Source organism: Podarcis tiliguerta (assembly GCF_965153285.1).
Source record: "Podarcis tiliguerta genome assembly, chromosome: 8".
In the NCBI taxonomy this organism is placed as follows: domain Eukaryota; kingdom Metazoa; phylum Chordata; class Lepidosauria; order Squamata; family Lacertidae; genus Podarcis; species Podarcis tiliguerta.
Genome location: NC_139541.1, coordinates 41,666,426 through 41,685,096, shown reverse-complemented (window position 1 = coordinate 41,685,096; position 18,671 = coordinate 41,666,426). Strand labels below are relative to the sequence as shown.

General features: G+C 47.7%; 2 protein-coding genes across 3 annotated transcripts; one reads left to right on the top strand and one right to left on the bottom strand.

Moving 5' to 3' along the window:
• Window positions 1–167: 167 nt before the first annotated feature.
• Window positions 168–5,345, top strand: GABARAPL2 (GABA type A receptor associated protein like 2). Its single transcript, XM_083452604.1, has 4 exons — window positions 168–303; window positions 518–573; window positions 1,952–2,124; window positions 4,831–5,345. Exons 1-4 carry the CDS (start codon window positions 270–272, stop codon window positions 4,919–4,921), a joined length of 354 nt encoding a protein of 117 aa, XP_083308730.1. The 5' UTR covers window positions 168–269; the 3' UTR covers window positions 4,922–5,345.
• ADAT1 (adenosine deaminase tRNA specific 1) lies at window positions 4,447–18,503 on the bottom strand. Of its 2 annotated transcripts, XM_083452549.1 has the most exons (10): window positions 17,632–18,503; window positions 16,578–16,646; window positions 16,356–16,410; window positions 15,296–15,426; window positions 14,344–14,839; window positions 14,049–14,194; window positions 13,143–13,242; window positions 10,284–10,370; window positions 6,749–8,745; window positions 4,447–6,253 (listed from the first exon to the last, which is right to left on the bottom strand). In XM_083452549.1, the coding sequence occupies exons 1-9, from the start codon at window positions 17,783–17,785 to the stop codon at window positions 8,613–8,615; spliced, it is 1,371 nt and encodes a 456-aa protein (XP_083308675.1). In that variant the 5' UTR covers window positions 17,786–18,503; the 3' UTR covers window positions 4,447–6,253; window positions 6,749–8,612. The 2 variants fall into 2 exon arrangements, with proteins under 2 accessions (XP_083308675.1, XP_083308676.1); XM_083452550.1 differs by lacking the exon at window positions 16,356–16,410 and having other exon boundaries at window positions 17,632–18,500.
• Window positions 18,504–18,671: the final 168 nt, after the last annotated feature.

The following is an 18,671-nucleotide window of genomic DNA, read 5'->3' as shown; positions in this document are numbered from 1 at the left end:
GGGCGCGAAGATGTATGCGCGGAGGGCCGGGCCTCGCGACGTGACCACTGCGCCGTCCCGCTCCGCCCCACCTTCTGGAAGTCCTGGCTCCCGAGTGGTTGCCGGGAAACGGTGAGCCGGAAGTCCCGCCCGACGTGCCGTAGTGGTGGCTGCTGCTGCTCGTCGTCGTTGTTGTTGTTGTGACGGTGGCACTACGGGCCCGACGGACCGAGAGGAAGACCGACAGGCCGGCCCCTCCCTTCCTTCCCCCGCCCGCCCGCACCGGCGCCATGAAGTGGATGTTCAAGGAGGACCACGCGCTGGGTGAGGGGCCAGGAGGAGGGAGGCCGCCGCCGCCGCCGCCGCCTTCTCCAGGGATGAGGCCTGGCCTGGTCCCCGGCCTCGGGGGGGGGGGAGGGGCGTCTCTCTCGCCACACGCGCAGCGCCGCGGGTCGGGGGGTGGGAAGGGCGGGGCGGGGGCGCCGGCCGGAGTCTCTCTCGGCCCCTCCTGACGCGCCTCCCTCGTTTGTCTCCGCAGAGCACCGCTGCGTGGAGTCCGCCAAGATCCGGGCCAAGTACCCTGACCGCGTCCCGGTAAGTCTCTCGCGGCCGCTACTTCGCCTTTCGGGGAGGAGGCCGGAAGGTCCGCGCGGGGTGGGGTTTCGGTGGGCTGGGCCTCTTCAGCATCGGTGCAGGTTGGCTCCCGTTCGAAATCCGCCCTGCGGAAACGAAGCAACAAACAGCCTGTTTGGCCCGAGCATCTTGCCCGTTTTCTGTCCGCCCAGTGCCTCGCCCGGTTGGTAGGAATCTTTGACTTAGGCCTGTAAAGCGGAGGAAGGGAGCGAGGGAAGACATTCCCCTGGATCTTCCATTCCCGGCATAAACGGGTTCCCCTTTATGTGGATGTGTACAGAAATTCAGATATTCTGAGATTTAGTTGTACCAAAAAGGGGGAACTATAATCCTCCCAAAGACCATATGGTAATGTTGTTTGATTATCTTAAGGATAACTTATCACAAAAAGGGAAGGGAAATAATAAATTGTTAACAGCTGCTAGAATAATATGCTAGAATTGGAAAAATATCATTTACTTTTCCATAGATTCTTGGCTACTCAAATAACAGTTTGCACACTGGCCAAACAGATGCTCCAATAGGAAGCCCAGGACAAGGATATGGGAGCCATAGACCTCTTCCCACTTGTGATTCACCATATCTTTTAATCAAACGCCTAAGGCCTCTGCTCCTGGTGATACACATAACCACTGTGGCTAGTAGCTATTGATAGCTATATTCATCATCTATTTGTCTAAATTCCATTTAAAGCCAACCAAGTTGGTTACCATCATAGAACTGCAGGAAAGGACACCAAGGGTCATCTAATCAAACTCCCAGTGATGTAGGAATCTTAACTAAAGCATCCATGACAGATGGCCATCCAACCTCTGCTTAAAAACCTCAAATGAAGGAGAATCCGCCACAACATATTGTGGGAGCAAATTCTATCGCTAAACTATGGATTATGTGCAGAAGTACTTTTTTTTTGTCTGTCCTATATCTTCTAGGATTTAGCTTCATCGGATTACCCCTACAGGGTTCCAATATTGAGAGAGTGGGAAACAATGGAAGTTCCAAACACCTCATAGAACACATGGCTGTGGTCTAGCCTTAATGCCATCAAGGATTATGTGACACTGGCTGTATCAGAGCCCTCCAGGAAAGGATATGGTTGGGGCAGCCACTGATTGAAGTTTGGGAAAAGGCCCTTGTGGCTTAACCTTGAGTGCCAAAGTCCTCCCTCCCTTTGAATTTCAGAGAACTGAGAAGAGGTTGTGACATGCTGTGGTTGGTCTTGTCTATCATTTTTTCTGCTGAGCCTCTCCAACTGCCATTGTGTATATTGTCCTGGTGTTAATGTTCTGATGTATCCTGTCCCCCTCCATTTTATCCCTCTCCATTGTCCTTTGGGCAGGTGATTGTTGAAAAGGTCTCAGGCTCTCAGATTGTGGACATTGACAAGCGGAAGTACCTGGTTCCATCTGACATAACTGTGGCTCAGTTTATGTGGATCATCCGGAAGAGGATTCAACTGCCATCTGAGAAGGCAATATTCCTCTTTGTAGACAAGACTGTCCCGCAATCCAGGTGAGGATCTTCCTTCTTCAAGGACAACAGCTGCCGTTTTCTCATGGAAAACAAAGCTGATGACCAGCTGTCTAAAATGGCATGGTCCTCCAGGGCACTTTGGCTTGTGTCCTGAAATAGCTGTTTCCAGTCTTTGCAGTTGTATGTTCAATGTGAAATTGGCTTCTTCACTCCAAGGGAAAGGAAGTGGTTTGCAGCCTCAGCTGAGATGATCTAGGGCAGGGGTGATTAACATGTGGTCCTTCATACATTGCTAAATTGCAATTCTTATCACCCCTCACTCTTAGTCATGGTGGCTTGGGCTGAAAGGAGTTGTAATCCAGCAATATCTGGATGGCTAGATATTTTCCATCTCTGATTTTGGAGTATGAATGACTATTCATTCCTCAGAGGAATCATGGGTGGGGAGAGTGCTGTTGCATCCAGGTCCAGCTTTCGAGCTTCCCATAGGCACTTGGATGCTAGGCTGGATGGGTTTTTGGCCTGATCCAGAATCAGAGTTGAAATGGACAATGAGGGTCATTAGTCCAATCCCCTGAAGTGCAGGAATATTTTGCCCATAACCCTGAGATTGAGAGTCTCATGCCCTACTGACTGAGACAGCTCTTACAGTTGTTTGTAAGCTGTCCGGTTCCTGGCAAACTATGCTTGCATCATACACGCATAGCCAAGCAGTGAGAGGTTGCCCAGGCATCTCCTGAATATTCTGCTTCCATTAAGAGAGGCGGGGAACTCTTGGTCCAAAGACTGGATCCATCCATCCTTAGGACCTCTGCATCCAAGCCTTGGTGTCCTTTCCTCATCCTAGCCTTGCCCTTCCTGTGCACTGTGATACCCCCACCCCATTCAAGAAACACATTCTCACTGCAATTAGGCTTTCAGAAAGCTTTATATTGACTCTAATAGAAGTCTGCTGCCACCACTCCACAGCCTGTGTGGGGATAAAATCTTCATGGAATGTGCAGCTTGTCAGGGAAGGAGTTAACCTTTTCTGCTCCTTCTCCTTTCTGGTAACTAGGGTTGAAATAAAAGCTTAAATCTTTTATTTCTAGCTAATTGCTACAGGTGGAGGGAGGAGGGCAAGGTGGTTCTCCCTGCTTTTGCCTTGGCTGCACCTTCCGCTGGCTAAGAGGGGATGTAGAAATATGCTCCCCAGTTTTAAAAAAACGAGTAGTCTTTAACCCTTTTACTTAGTCATCATAAGGGCAAGAATTTCTTTTGTTGTGGGTTTTAGCAGCAGTTTTCCTCCAGTGGCCCATGGCTGCAGCTTACACCTGGCTGGCTGGTGGGGCCAGCTGAGAGTGTATGTGGTTTTCTTATTTATGGATATACCTCCTGCCTTTCTTCTGTTCTGGAACCTGAGGCATCATACAGGTGGGCTCTCATATATTTATTTTCCTATGGGGGTGCTACTGTAGTCTAACTATGTTAGGCTATGTATAGCTGAGTTTTGATGGGTTGTGGTGTTCTAATCTTCCTCCTCAACTCTCCACAAAGTGTCTGGTTATAGAATTAAAACATGATTTAGTGCATTTTTCTCAGATAGGATACTTTTTCTAAACCATTTCTGCTCGTTTTGCTCCAGCCCCACCCCAGCAATCCATAACTTTTGCTTACTGCAGCCAATGTCTGTTCAGAGACAGAACTAGTGTTAATTCCAGTCATGAAGAAAAGGAAATTACCATGATAGTTTAGAATACACAAATGTTCCTAATTTCAGAGCAGCGTGAATAGCAGAGCTCGAGTTGTGTATACAGGAATATGCAGGATTACTCAGGTGGACACAGTGCTTGCTATAGAAAAATCTGTAATGCTTGTAACTGATTTGGGGAGTAGAAATGTTTATTCTTTTTCTTTAATCTCTCTGCCATTTTTTCCTTCAAAGTTTCCCTTACTCACATGAAATAAGGCTGAGGACTACATCTTACCCAAACCCTAGTATTAAGTCAGAAGTTAACCCCTTATGCCAAATTCATGATGTTAGAGGATCAGTATTTTATGGTTTTAAACAATTAATTCAATCCTATGCCTGCCTACTCAGAAGTAAGCCCACTAGAATTCTGTAGGCATAACTTCTAAGATTACAGCCCAAGTATAGATCTAGTGTGCTTCTGTTCATTTATTTTTGCCAGGCTTTTTTTTTAACCTTCATATTTTTATTAGATTACAGATTGAATTTCTCAAGAGGTAGATAACATTTTAATCTTTTGTCATGAACTTCAATCTTTGTAAAATGTTGCAGCTTAACAGGAATTTATATTGAGCTTAATACCAGAACAGCCTCTAAGCAGTTTACAAAAAGACAGCAAATTATTTACACACACACATAGACACACACAAAATATAAACACCAGAAGATAAAATACCAGATGAAACAATAAGATCCTGGGCAACCAAAAACACAGGATGAGAGAGAGATGTGTTCTGTAGCCTTCCACACTCTGCCTCCAGCCATCTCTCTCATAACCTCCTGAACCAGGGTGCTATCCCTTCCCCTCTCTTGCGAAGGGATATTCTGATAACATTCTGCTACCAGAAATTCTAGAGGCTGCAAGTAATCATTACAGACACACATGGTACAAGTAGAAAAGGTCCTGTTTAAAGAATTGCCTGGGCTTCCATTCAGTTTGCATTCCCTCTTAGTTGCTATGTAGACTCCTTTGATACCCTAGCAAGTTCCTCACTGTCTTGTCTTCTTACCTTCAGCCTGACAATGGGACAGCTTTACGAGAAGGAGAAGGACGAGGATGGCTTCCTGTATGTGGCCTATAGTGGAGAAAACACCTTTGGCATCTGATTGCATCTCCTTCCCTCTTGTGTCTTGTAAATAGCCTCTTGTTTGTGATCATGACCCCGGGGCACATCCTGCATCTGTCACTGGGTTGATTTAATATATGGATAGATTTTTGTTAGCCTGGTAATTTATGAAAGTTTTATTTCCCCATTGTACTCATAGCTGTAAATTCCATAGTCTCTCTCCTCTGGAACACATATACTGACATTATTTAAATACTGAAGCAAGGTAGTTGAGGGATTAAAGTGAGGGGGGGAGGGGGATTTTGAAATGAAGGTTTGACTAATTATTAATTATTACAGTTTCATAGTAAGGGCGCTTCTAGATTGTTACAAACAGTCTCAAGATGCTAATATGTTGATTTTGGCTAGTGTCTTCCTCTTGATGAATTTTGCTAGAGGAAACTGATTAAAATTCCTCTCACAAATATGTTTCAGTTCTATGTTACTTCAGCCTCACTTTCTAACACACAGTCTTATGAGGTCAATCTTTACAAGGGGTGAGCCTGCGTCTGTCCTATGACATAAGCTGTGAGCACTGAAGCAGCTGCTTTTGCAGATCTAGGCATTTCTCAGACTGTGAGAAGACCTCCAATAAGTTGCTTCACACTCTTCCTCTTTAGGAGCCAGATAAGTTTCCTTGAGCTTTTGGTGAGGGACTTTGAAGAGTGATCGGACAGGACTTTCCTTTGTAGGATTATTTAATATCTGGAGACAGGTCCCTGCATTCCTTTCTTTAACAAGGGGTGGTGGAGAGTCTTATTTTTATAATAAAGGTAAAGGGGCCCCTGACCATTAGGTCCAGTCATGGCATACTCTGGGGTTGCGGCACTCATCTCACTTTATTGGCCAAGGGAGCTGGTGTACAGCTTTCGGGTCATGTGGCCAGCATGACTGAGCCTCTTCTGGCGGACCAGAGCAGCGCACGGAAACGCCGTTTACCTTCCCGTCAGAGTGGTACCTATCTACTTGCACTTTGACGTGCTTTTGAACTGTTAAGGTTGGCAGGAGCTAGGGCCGAGCAATGGGAGCTCACCCCATTGCGGGGATTCGAACTGCCGACCTTCTGATCGGCAAGCCCTAGGCTCTGTGGTTTAACCCACAGCGTCACCCGGTCCTCATTTTTTTTTAAAAAAAATTAATAATATGTAACAACGTTTTGCAGCTGTCAGCTGAATGCTACCCATGCCTAATTATTTGGCAGTTATGGAACAGTCTTATTTCCATTTTATTTGGAAATAAAAGGGAAGATACATGGATGTATCTTTCAAGGTACACAATAGGCATGAGGCTTGCTCTGGCTATAATTCTTGATTGACAAAGGCTAATCAATAACCTTGACATCACCTTGCCAACAAAGGTCCATATAGTAAAAGCTATGGTATTCCAAATAGTGATGTATGGAAGTGAGAGATGGACCATAAAGAAGGCTGATCGCCGAAGAATTGATGCTTTTGAATTATAGTGCTGGAGGAGACTCTTGAGAGTCCCATGGACTGCAAGAAGATCAAACCTCTCCCCATTCTTAAGGAAATCAGCCCTGAGTGCTCACTGGAAGGTCAGATCGTGAAGCTGAGGCTCCAATACTTTGGCCACCTCATGAGAAGAGAAGACTCCCTGGAAAAGACCCTGATGTTGGGAAAGATGGAGGGCACAAGGAGAAGGGGACGACAGATGATGAGATGGCTGGATAGTGTTCTCGAAGCTACCAGCATGAGTTTGACCAAACTGCGGGAGGCAGTGGAAGACAGGAGTGCCTGGCGTGCTCTGGTCCATGGGGTCACAAAGAGTCGGGCACGACTAAATGACTAAACAACAACAAATCAATAACCATGTTGTAGTGATAGTATTCAGAGCAAAGACAGATATATCTAGCTCCAGTCATGGAGGTGGTCATATTTGCTCTCCACATCCAAAAAGCAGGTAGATTCCAGATGTAGCCAATTCTGTTCTAAGCACACCTTAACGATGTCATGAAAACTAGCATTACATCACATGTTATTAGTCATCTATCCGGCTTGGTGGGTACTTTGTTTATAATTAACAAAGAGGCAGCCAGCTATGGCAGATTGGATCAATTAATTACGTAGGTTTTCAGTGAATAAGCAGGATGGGCATGAGGAAGTTTCACAAGCCCTGTGACATTCTTCACCTCCCCCAAGGCTGCATTTACAATGATGGCTGGCCCCATAATCCTATGCAGTAATATGTTGGCACTCATGAGAAAATCAGGCCGCTCTTTAAATCTTTGAGGAGTGAGCTGGCCTCCTTCCCCTTCCTGCAGCAGCAATGGACTTCCTCTCCTTGGTGTTCATCCCCTGGTGCCTTTGTTGCACAGGTCTATCAATTACACTCACCTCTATGAGCCATACTAAAACACAGCTGTGTAATCCATTGCTGTCACAGGATACATTTTGAATAATGCATTCATCCTCACAATCCAGTTTAGACAGTTGCTGTGATGACCTCAAAATTCTCCAAAAGCTGATAAGCTAAATGGAATTGTTTACTATACAAAGTAGCCTAGCTTGCTTCAGTAGAACAACTCCTAAATGGCTTATTTTAACAGCACTAGGCTCTTGAGCCAGAGAAAACAAACATGGGACCCTCCAGATTGTTGCACTACTACATGGTCAGTGGTAAAGGATGACTGGATTGGTCCAGCAACATCTGAGGGCACACTGATGACCCCTGCTCTAAGCATTTATGTTTGAGTTCCAACCAGTTCAAATAACCAGCATGCAACAGTCACTTTCAATCTGTCCTGTACAGCAGGACCGCAATCTATGCTGGGGTTACGTTCCAGGAATCACACCTAAAGCCAAAAATCCTGTACAATCAAAACACATTGGGTGCAACAGTGGGTGGGATTGCCAAAGTCTTTTTTTTTTTTTTAATTGCAAAGTGCATAAAGCTGAATGCACACAAGTTAAATGTGCATAAGTTGCAGGCTTACTGTACTTAATAAGTTTCTAAAACTCCTGTCAACAAAAGCCTAAATAACTTCTTAAAATGAGTATACAATTAAAATTATTCATATCGAGCACCAGAACTGCAAACATTACACAATTGGAGATCCCACTTTTTATCTACTACAGTTAATTAACAATAGATTTGCAAAGAGCTGTTTGCAATCTCAGCCTGACTTGATAACCTCAGTCACACCCAAGTTACAGAAAGACAAAAACAAAAAAGACCATGCTGTGACAATTAAGTAACAGGGTTAATGGGCTGCTACCTTGTTTTAGTACAGTGATACCTCGGGTTAAGTACTTAATTCGTTCCGGAGGTCCGTTCTTAACCTGAAACTGTTCTTAACCTGAAGTGCCACTTTAGCTAATGGGGCCTCCCGCTGCTGCTGCACCGCCGCCGCCACGCAATTTCTGTTCTCATCCTGAAGCAAAGTTCTTAACCCGAGGTACTATTTCTGGGTTCGCGGAGTCTGTAACCTGAAGCGTATGTAACCTGGAGCATATGTAACCCGAGGTACCGTTGTATGCCCTTTTGTTAAAATGTAAAGGGTGGTGGTGGCTAAGTATGTAGCGGTCGTGGTGGTTTAAAAATAAGTTTCAAGAATATTTATCTTTCAAGTTTCAATCTATGCCTGTCAGTCACAGGAGGGACCAGTAACATCCCACCCCCTAGGTGAGGCAGTCTTGGCTCTGAGCCAGGTGTCACAGTGCAACTTCCTCCTCTCACGTGAAGTGCAGGTAATCACGACTGTTCCTCACCCAGCAGCCCAAAGCTTGGCTGTGCAGTGCTTTCCAGGCTTCTTGGTAACTGGCAGCGGCTTCCTTATACTCCCAGTAAGTCTTTAATTTCTTCTCTCTGAGGAGAAACAAACAGTCCTGGAATGGGTCACTGTCCTGCCTTGCTCCCCCCTCCCAGCTCTTTGTAAACAAAGGATATCATCACCACTCAGGCCATGCTTAGCCCAACAAATAGCAAACATTCAACAACCACACAAAAACTTCATGGCCAAGGGCTGCAATAAAACGTTTTGGTATAGAAATGGTCACAAGCAGCTCTGCCTGTGTTTGCCTTGCAAGGGAGAGGCCCAGAGGAGGCCATACGAACACCCACAAAGTGGGATACTCAGCAGCAGGAGCCAGCTTGTGTACATACCACCTACTTGGCAAGTTGCTGAAGGTGGAGGGTAGCAGGATAAAAGGAAACTTGGTGTTTTTGCAGGGACTGGAGTAGGCTGTTGACAGCTTTGGCTGCGTTTTGTGGGAGGGGATATCTGCGGACATCTGAAAGGCTGTGAGGCAGGCTGAGGCCAGAACAAAAGCTTTGCACTCAGCCAATGTTTATTATGTAACCATTATTTATTTTTAAAGCCATGCAGCTGCTGCCCACCATAGAGTATCAAAACACCAACTGTATCCAGCACACCAACTTAGCTATGTCCAGCCCTGCTCTTGCCAGCAACTTTGCTGAAGAAGGGCAGCTTTTGCTCCTCTCTGGGCACTCTGTGGCTGAACCAGAAGGGAAGTTAAGCACCCAAGGTGAACAGGGCAGAGGCCCACTGTCTTCAGCAGCTCCTGCCCCATCAAAGTGTGCAGGAAGAAGGCCAAGTTACCTGAATATAGAAATACTGCCCCCTCCTGCCCACAGGGAGGGACAACCGTGTCAAATCAGAACCAGCTGCCTGGGCACCAGTCTCTGCCTCAAGGGTACAGAGAGACAGGAAACAGGCAAAGTGCAAACAAAACCCCAGGAAATTGCAAAACTAAGCAAAGCCCAAAATATGTTTGAGGAAGGAGAAGTTATGCAAGCAGTATGGGGGCCAGCATACCTCTTAGTACACACAGCACATCTAGGCAGCCTGCAGAAGCAGGTGCTGGCAGGAGTGTGTTAGAACAGGGAAGACGAGAGCCTGGCCCTGGAAGTGTCTGCACGCAACCTCAATACAGCCAAAGCAAACATAGCATTAATGCAAAGCTTGTAAGACACCGCAGGGGAAAGCCATTCAGTACAGGGAGATGCAGCTAAACAGAAAGTGGGTAGCATACAGGAGGGAAAGCTTGGGAAAGAACAATGATACAGTGTTTTCTATTAAAAAGAAAGGATACAATCCCCATAGAACTGAGTTTCAAAACTGGCTCACAGCCTTGCTGCAGGCAGCCCAAAGGGATGGAGCAGTACAAGGCGAGAGAGAAAGAGCTAAACAAACTCAGCAGTCCAACAAATGCCAGCTGCTTTGGACTTTAGCTCTGTCCACTGGCTCACTTTTCCCATTGGTCAATTTACCTTTCAAAGGGAAAAGTTGCCAACCCCATGGTGGTAGAGGGAGAAAATGGGGCCCTCCTGCTGTCGGAGAAGTGGAGCATGCAGCAGTTAAAAGGCAGTGGGAAATTCCTCACCTGAGAGTTTTTGGCAGTTTTTCCTGTGGAATGCTGGCCGCCAGCTTCAGGAATGCATGAAAGAGTTCCACCTTGCAGATTTGAGACCTATCGGCAACAGAAGACCAAATTCTGATCATAAGTCTCATTGCAAAAGGAAACAAGGGTGCCAGCTTGTTGGTTGAAGTGCTGCTTTGTCAAGTTTCTGTCCCCAAAGGCCACTGCAAAAAAGCTTCTTGCAAGACCTCTGCTTTTTCAGAAATTGATATCTCCAGGTTGACAGGGATTCATAACACCTAATGCCCAAAGGAGACTGGTGCAATTGGCAATCTATGAGGGAATCTGCCATCATAAGGCTTTTTTCCTTGTGTGAGTGTGTTTTAAGAAGAGGCTCAAGTTCTTATGATAATTATATTAAAAAACCTTTTAAAAATAGAGGCATGCTGCCTAAGGATTGAGAAATTTAAGGAACTAAAACTGCCAGGATTTATCAGTTGAATTAGCACAGCATCTCACCTCCCCAAAATCAGATGACTGGGGTAGGTACACAAATGGCATCATCATTATGATAAGTACATTTATATTCCAAAGAGTTCAAGATGGTGTACATCAGGGGTTCCCAAACTGTGGTCCATTGGCCTCCAGTGGTTCCGTAGCTTCATTCTGGTGGGCCTGTGGATTTGTGGTTGATGATGGGAGATGGGACACCAGAATGGGCTTTTTCTGTGGTAGCTCTCTGCTTGTGGAATGCTCTCCACAGCGAGGCTCACCTGGTGCCTTTGTTACATATATTTGTTACATGTCTTTAGGCCCCATGCAAAACCAGTCCTCTTCTTCCAGGCCTTTGTTTAATTAAACCATCCATGGCCTTTTAAAGTTTGTTTGTTACTAAGTTATGTATTTTTTTGTTTTTATGTTGTAAAGTGCCCTGTGTTGGTACATCATCATCACCATAGTCTCCCAAGTCTTAGTCCAAGGCTGTGCCCACTACAACACACTGGGTCGTATTTCTCACTTGCTTCTCAACAATGTTTACGGCTAAAGTCTGGGAGTTGTAGCTATCCTGCCTCATAAGACTCCCATTTCTGACTATGCTTTCTCACGTGGGGCTGCCAAAACGGAACATGGTATTGATTCTTGATGCTTTTACATCTCATTATTAATATAATTAGTTAAGTGACTTATTTTTCATCTACTACCAAAAAAGTACCTAAGAAATTTAAGGAAAGATTAAAAGCCAAAAAGAAAAATTATAAAACAATTCCAATAATCCACAAACAAACCCAGCAGAAAAACAACAAAAGAAGATGACTTAATTTTTAACCTGGTGTCAAAAGGATTTTAATGATGGTGTCAGGACAGACCTCCATAGATGGAGAAGCCCCCCCAAAACAACTTGCCCTTGTTGCCACCCACAGGTGAAGGCCAAAGTTTGTATTGAGAAAGGAGTTCTGAAGGATATTGGGATCCTGAGCCATAAAGGACCTTCCAGGTTAAAACCAGCACTTTGAAATGTGCCGGCAGCCACTGCAGCTGTGCCAAGTCCGGTGTTATATGATCAGCCTGCCTCAAGCCTGTCAACAAGCCTGTAATGAAATTACTCTGGCCCTTAGCAACACACATGCCCCGTTTCACTGGGGCCGAGATTCCCTTCTAGAATGACTGCAGGTAACTCAGCCCCCTGGGACAGATTGTATGTCTTGGGGATTATTTTCTATTTCATGTATGTTAAGCATGCCAACTCTGTTGCCTAGTTCCTACGCGCACACATACCAGTGAGAAGCTCATGTGTCTTGCTTGGAATGCTACTGCCCTGAGTAGATTTGAAGAAAACACCGCCCTCACTCCCTCATTAATCATCACCATCTCTCACGGTTATTTTGCCACTCTCAGTATAGATCCTTGTAGGGCCAAAGTGCTACACTCCAACACCTCCCCTCACCCTGCAATGACAACTGTCCACTCTCTTCTCCTCAGAGGATCTTTGTCTCCTGGGAGGCTGTAAGCTGATCAGCTGCTGACTAAAAACTTTCCCTTGAGATGCCAAGCCTCCTTCCCCATTTCCTTAGAAGCAGCCCAGTAATAAATGGTCTCATTGTCTATGCAGCTGGTACTGTTACGATTACAGCTGCAACACTTCAGGCTCCTGCTCCACACCGTGGCAGAGATTTCTTTCCAGGGTGATTCCAACCAATGTGGGCCACCGTCCATGTTCATTTGCAGCTCATGTAAACTGTGTGTTTCAGGCATTGTTTTTCATTTAATGTATGTTAAGTGTGTCAGTTCTGTTGCTTGATCCCAGCGTTTAGACACACAGACACAAACATACGGAGAATGCTTCACAGCCCACTTGGCCACAATGACTTTCAACAGCGGGAGGCATGTTGATGGCGTACTACTAGACAAGATGGCGACATGCCTCTGATTACCAGTTGCTGGTGGGATCCTGAGTGGGAAAATGCTCTGTTTGTGCTTGGATCCTACTTGTAGGCTTCCCTTTATGGCATCTGGTTGGCCACTGTGAGGACACAGGGCTAGATGGGCCATTTTTGGCCTAATCCAGCTCTAGGGCTTTTCTTATGTTCCTATGGCAAGACCAAGCAACTGACCTGAATCATTTATCACTAACGGTAAGGAAATTAAAAACCAGACAAAATGTCTGCCATGAAACCAGTTCAGCAGAAGCAGAGTGGGGGTGGTACAGAATGAAGTCATTTGAAAGAGTCAGGCTCTTGTGGTTTGAGACTCACCTCTTCTCTGAAATTCAACAAGTCTGGCTCACTCAGCGCACACACAGAAATCATCCGAAGGACTGCATCGGCCTCTCTCTCTCACACACACCACTACCTAGCTGTGGCTCCTGCCACCTGTGACACACACCTGGACTTTGGGCTTCCAATCACTTTCTTGGTTGACCCCTGCTTGAAGCCATGTGAAGTGACATCGAGTGGGTTCTCCGGAACAGCACTCCAGCTGATAGCTGGGAGGAAAGAGAAGAAGGAGGAGTCACTTGCCGCAAATATGCAAGGGAAACACTAAGTGCCATCCTGTAAAGCCCCCAACTCAGATGGTTATTCTTTTGCAGGCAGCCCAACAGACGGTGACCTTTGCTCCTACCACTGTTACCAGCTGTGGATCACCAGCTTCGCCTTTTGCTGCCCCAATGCCTGCAACGCTATCGCTAGGCAGTAACACAATGGCATCTTCCCCCCTCCCTTAAAACCCCCAGCTCAGAACCAGACATCTCAACAAGTGCTTTGGCCATATCCCTGAGAAGAAGGCGGCTGCCCAGGTATGCGCTGACACCAAATGCACACACATTAGTTAGCTGCTGCCTCTCCTTTTCCTCTTTTCCCTTCCTCTTACCTGGTGATTTTATTCCTTCCAATGCAGCCAGCATTGCTTTCTATTATTACAAACAGCAATTTTATCAGCAAAGTTTATTTGCTGTGCCGATAATATCTGTTTATCAATCAAGTCAGCAGAAATACCCAGTAAACTTCCAGAAGGAAACCTATTGCTCCCCACTCTACCCCCACCTCCAGTTTCCTTATCATACAATTTTAGAGTTGGAAGAGACCCCAAGGGTCATCTAGTCCAACCCCTGCAATGCAAGTTGGTCTCTTTGGTTAGATGGCAACGTCCAACGTTGCCCTCAGACTTTTATGGCTCTGGTAATGCATACAAACAATAACAATTCCCACAGCAGGGTCTCTCTGCCACCACCTCCAAGCAAGGGAAGGGGAAAGCCCAAGCACCCTCATAAACACCCCTGGAGACACCCACCTGCCCCGCAGGGCACCAGCTTCCCTTGGTGCAGAGCATGGCTGGCTTGGACTGCTTCACGGCTGTGGATGAAGCCCATCTGGGACTGCAGGATTTCCACCTCCTGAACTTGGAAGCCATCTGGCAAACACAAAACAGGCAGACCCCTGGGGGACAGAAGAGCACAACCACCGTTCAGCAACATGACACGTTCCAGTGTTTGGAATAAGGAAACAAGCATGATCCCCAGAAGTAACTGCAATGGGCTGCTCCACCCTCCTGGCTAATACCCTCCCCATCCTCACAACTTGCTCACCTTGCAACAATGGCCCTCTGCAGGGCCTCCTGGCTGTAGGGACAACGGCCCACAACCAAGGCTGAAAAGTAGATGGGCTGCTGGAGGAAATGCATCAGGAGGGCTCCCTGGCAGCCAAGGACATTCCAGCGCAACAGCTTATCGCTGCAAGACATGGAGACTGTCTGGGCCCCACGGCCTGGCTTGATCCGTAGAAGCCCCACGGTGTGGTAGTCGCCACCTGGCTGCTGGGAATCCCCTGCCTCTCCCGGGACACACTTGGCCCCAGTTCTGTGGACATCCACCACTTTGGTTCCTACACGGTCCTCTGCAGGGAGCTCAGCACCACAGACTTTTTGTCTCTTGGGGAAATGGTCAGCTGCCGTCTCTTCAGACTCCCTTTCAGCTGCCAGAGGCCCACAGTCACTGATGCCCCTCTTAGCTGCCTTTGATGGCTTCAGGGGCTGGCAAGGCTGTGCTTCCATTTCCAAGACTGGGATAATTGAAGCATCCCCACCTAGAAGAAATGGGGGACGGGCTCTTAGAGGACAAAGACAAGCAGGGGCTCTCTCCCACAGAGGAAAAATTCCCTGGAGCAGAGAACCCATCCTCTTTTGGGGTGAGGCAACCAGAGCTGTACAGTCTTCCAAGCATGCTCTCCTCATAAATTTGTATAATGGCATTAAGATACTGCCCGTTTATTTTCAATCCCTTTCCTAACAATGCATAGTGTAGAATTCACCCTTTTTATAGCTTACCCACAGTGAGATTCAGTTACCTTTATATCCAGCCCAGGTGCTCAGTGATATGCTGGGCTATTTGGCAGCCAGGCTCTTTCACAATTTCACTGCAGGAACTTTCCACCTCCACCAATGCAGCACAGCCACGCCAGGCTACCACCCGGCTCCAAGGGAGGCCACCAAGGGAAGGGGAGAGATCCCCCCAACTAAAAGAGCTGTTCTAACATACTCACAAGGTGTGTGGCTGGAGAAAAAAATAAAGGTGATGTGTGGTTTGAGAATCCACTTCCCTTCCTCCATTCCTGGATGGAAGATGCTGGGCTCTTGGCACACAGCTGCCAGCCACAGCTGGTGAAGGAGGTACCTGGGGGGCAAGAGGACAGCTGCTTTACAAGAGACATCACCAGCAGTACCCCTTCTGGGGGCACCTGAATCTAATGTGATCCTCCCTGGGACTGATGAAAAACTGCCACTTCATTTGCTTGTTTTAATTTGCATTTATGAGAGTGCTGAAATAACCTGATGTTGGAGGGCAATCTTTGATGAGAAAGAAGCATTCCTATGGGGAGGGTGTGTATGACTAACCTATCTTCTGATGAAAGCTTAAGTTAGGGGAGGACAACCTAGGCAGGGTGAGCTGCTACCCTAGAATGCAGGCTTATAATATCAGGTGGGTGAATCTTTGCTAGCATACTGTTGGATTCTGTCACTGGGATGTATCTGGAAGATGCTCCAATCAGCAGAGATGGTCTACTCTGGTTCTTGACAACTATCCCCGTTGCCAATCCCCCTATTGTGGAAGGGTGATTCAGATGGTGGTGGGAGCCCACCTGCAGGCATTGTTGGATGAGATTAATTTGCCAGACAGAAACACTTTTTTATGTCCACTGAAAATTTATCCCCCCCCCCCACAAGCTTTTGAAAACAGAATATAACCAAAATTTAAAGCTGCAGAAATAGAATGGACCAATTCTATTTCTGCAGCTTTAAATTTTGGTTGACTTTGTGTTCTTAACTTTGCTTTGTAATTTGTACTACATTTTATATTCTGTTTTCTGTATGCAGCTCAGGTATTCTTTGAACGTACAGCAGTTTACAAATTCTTAAAATAATTGATCAGCCAATTCAAGCAAGTCCTGCTCTTTTCTCAGATGCATTGCAGGAAGGAAAAGTGCAAAGTTTAGCTGGCTTAAAGGGCCACAGAGCTGGAATAAGCAGGCCCCCAAAGAAGTTGCTCATTCCAGGGAATCTTCCAACCCCCGCCCCCAGTCCACCCTCAAGCTCATTGCTCACCTCTGGAAGCTCCTCTTGGCCACCACTTCGGCATGACTGTCATTGAGGATGTCTCCTGCAGAAGCACCACCACCAAAACCAACAGAGTAAGCCCGACACGGTTCCTCTCCAGGAGGAAGCCAAGCACGAAGCCACACCAGTGTGCAGCTGCCCTTGCTCCATTCCAAGGGGCTTGTGAGGAGGGGGGACCTAGCTCCAGCAGGTGGGAAGGGGGCTGCTTACCAGTCTTCCTCATTTCTGACTGCCCAATGCATTTCGTTCCAGTTCCCATGGCAACAATCGCCTTTATTTCTGAGGAGGGAAATAATGGTAGTTGGAAGAGGGACAGACAATCTCCATAGCAGGGTAGAGAAAATTTTGGGTTGGGCTTCACCCACACAAAGCCAGGCTCAGGAGCAGCAAGGCTGAAGCAACGGCAGTTCCACAGTTGCCTCTGCGGTGTCTTACCCTCATTTCACACACACACTTAAGTCCAAATAGATGATGGTCCCATGAAAGTTATTTCTTGTTATTCTGCAGGGTTGAAGGCACAATGGGAGAGCCCACCCAGGCTCCCTGGGAAGGGAGTTCCAGAGCCTGGGTGCTGCCACTGAGTGCAATGCCCTTTAGGGGAGATACCAAATCACCCACAGCTCTTGTCTCTCTTCCTTTTTCTAGAACCAAACACCCTGGCTTCACAGAATCACAGAGAGGCTCACTTATTTTTTGCAGGGGGCTGACCGGGCGAACAGTGAAACCCCTCTCCTGAAAGTCTTAGAGCTGGGGGTGGGGGGGGGGGATATTTATATGGGATAAAGTAACCAGGTCCTAATCCACCGAAAGCTTTAATGACAGTAACTGGCACAAGTGCTCTGAAAGAGACCAGAAGCTCTTGAAGCATTGGAATCAACACCCTAATCCCAAATGGAACTCTTCCCCTCAAGTATGCCATCCTCTCCAGTCAGGGGGGAGGTGATCTGCCACACAAGCCAGGGACACACCTAGGGTGACTCACTTGGGGCAACCAAGTTCTGCTAGGAGGAGCTGAAGGCAGCAGCAGCCTCCTCGGTTATATCCAGTAGCACAGCTACCCCTGCAAGGCATATCGGTGCATCAGGCAGACCCATGGAAATAGGCTGGGATGCTTAATAATCAAGAACGGCCACAGAAAGTTTGGACACCAACACCAGAAAATGAAAAACCCTCGCTGGGTTTCCCTTTAAGGCGCCCCCCTTTGGTCAAGGCGCCTCTTCCCGCCGCAGAAGCCAGAGCCCACCTGGTCCTCTCCGAGCCTCACCTGCGCTCTCCACCTGCAGCACCGCCGCCAACAGAGTCCACTCTCGACCAGCCGCCGGTTTCCCTTGCTTAGGCAGCCGGGCCTCGTAGTGGCTGTAGCACAGGGCGGCCACCTCGTCGGCGGTCCACATCCTTTGGGGCGGCGAGACGGACATCTGCCTCACTCCCTACCGGGGACCTCCGGAGGTCGCGGGGCTCCGACTCTCAGCCGTCGCCGGGGATTGTGGTGCGGGCAGCGAGAGAGAGCCCGTCCAGCAGTCCCAGACCTGCCGCAGCACGAGGCGGGCTCCTCCTGCCTCCCCTGCCCGGCCGAGCATCCCCGCTAAGAGCCTCGTCGCAACAGGCACCGACCCTCCCCAGGACCCACCAGGCAGAAGCTGCTGCCGGCCAGAAAGTCAAGAACCGGCGGAGGCCGCCGGGAGGAAGACGGAAGAGCTCTGTGGCGACAGTGCCCCGCCCCTCTCTGGGAGCGCCGGGGTCTAAGGAGGCGCTCTGCACACGCTAAGAGGTGCTCTCGCTCGGGGAAAATCAGAGCCGGTATGCCTCCCGCCGTGCCTTAGCGGCACTTCCGGCTCCCAGAGGGCCACGTGGGGCGACACTCGGCAGACGCCATAGAGACCGAACCGGACAGAGCGGCTCTTCCCTTTAGCCGACCAGAAGCAGCAAGTGAAGGTTGCTATCGGGAATCCTCGAGGCAATAAGGTATAGAGTGACCGCTCATTTATCTGCAGGGTGGACTTCCTGATTATTTTTTACATCACCTCAGGCGACCCAGGCATTTCAGAAGAGCATCACGCGCTCAGCTCAGACAACTCAAGCAGCGAAGCCCCGCTCCCCTGTGCTTTGAAGGGGCTACCGTGTGGCTTTCCGTTCATCTCCCAACTTCTAATAAGTATAAAGGAATAAATCAATGAAGCCTGGGGGAAGGCTCATAGGTTTTGTTAAAAGGGAACAGGGCTCATAAAATGGCAACATACTAACACCACAGGCCATTTCTCAGAAAGTAGCAACAAATGCAAGACCGCTGGAGGAATGCAACAT

Coding starts and splice junctions, on each gene's coding strand:
- GABARAPL2 (XM_083452604.1), top strand. CDS start 270: ATGAAGTGGATGTTCAAGGAGGACCACGCGCTGG. Junction 304..517: donor CAAGGAGGACCACGCGCTGG/GTGAGGGGCCAG, acceptor TTGTCTCCGCAG/AGCACCGCTGCGTGGAGTCC. Junction 2,125..4,830: donor AAGACTGTCCCGCAATCCAG/GTGAGGATCTTC, acceptor TCTTACCTTCAG/CCTGACAATGGGACAGCTTT.
- ADAT1 (XM_083452549.1), bottom strand. CDS start 17,785: ATGTCCGTCTCGCCGCCCCAAAGGATGTGGACCGCCGACGAGGTGGCC. Junction 16,647..17,631: donor GCTGCAGGTGGAGAGCGCAG/GTGAGGCTCGGA, acceptor TTCCCTCCTCAG/AAATAAAGGCGATTGTTGCC. Junction 14,840..15,295: donor TTTCTCCAGCCACACACCTT/GTGAGTATGTTA, acceptor CATTTCTTCTAG/GTGGGGATGCTTCAATTATC.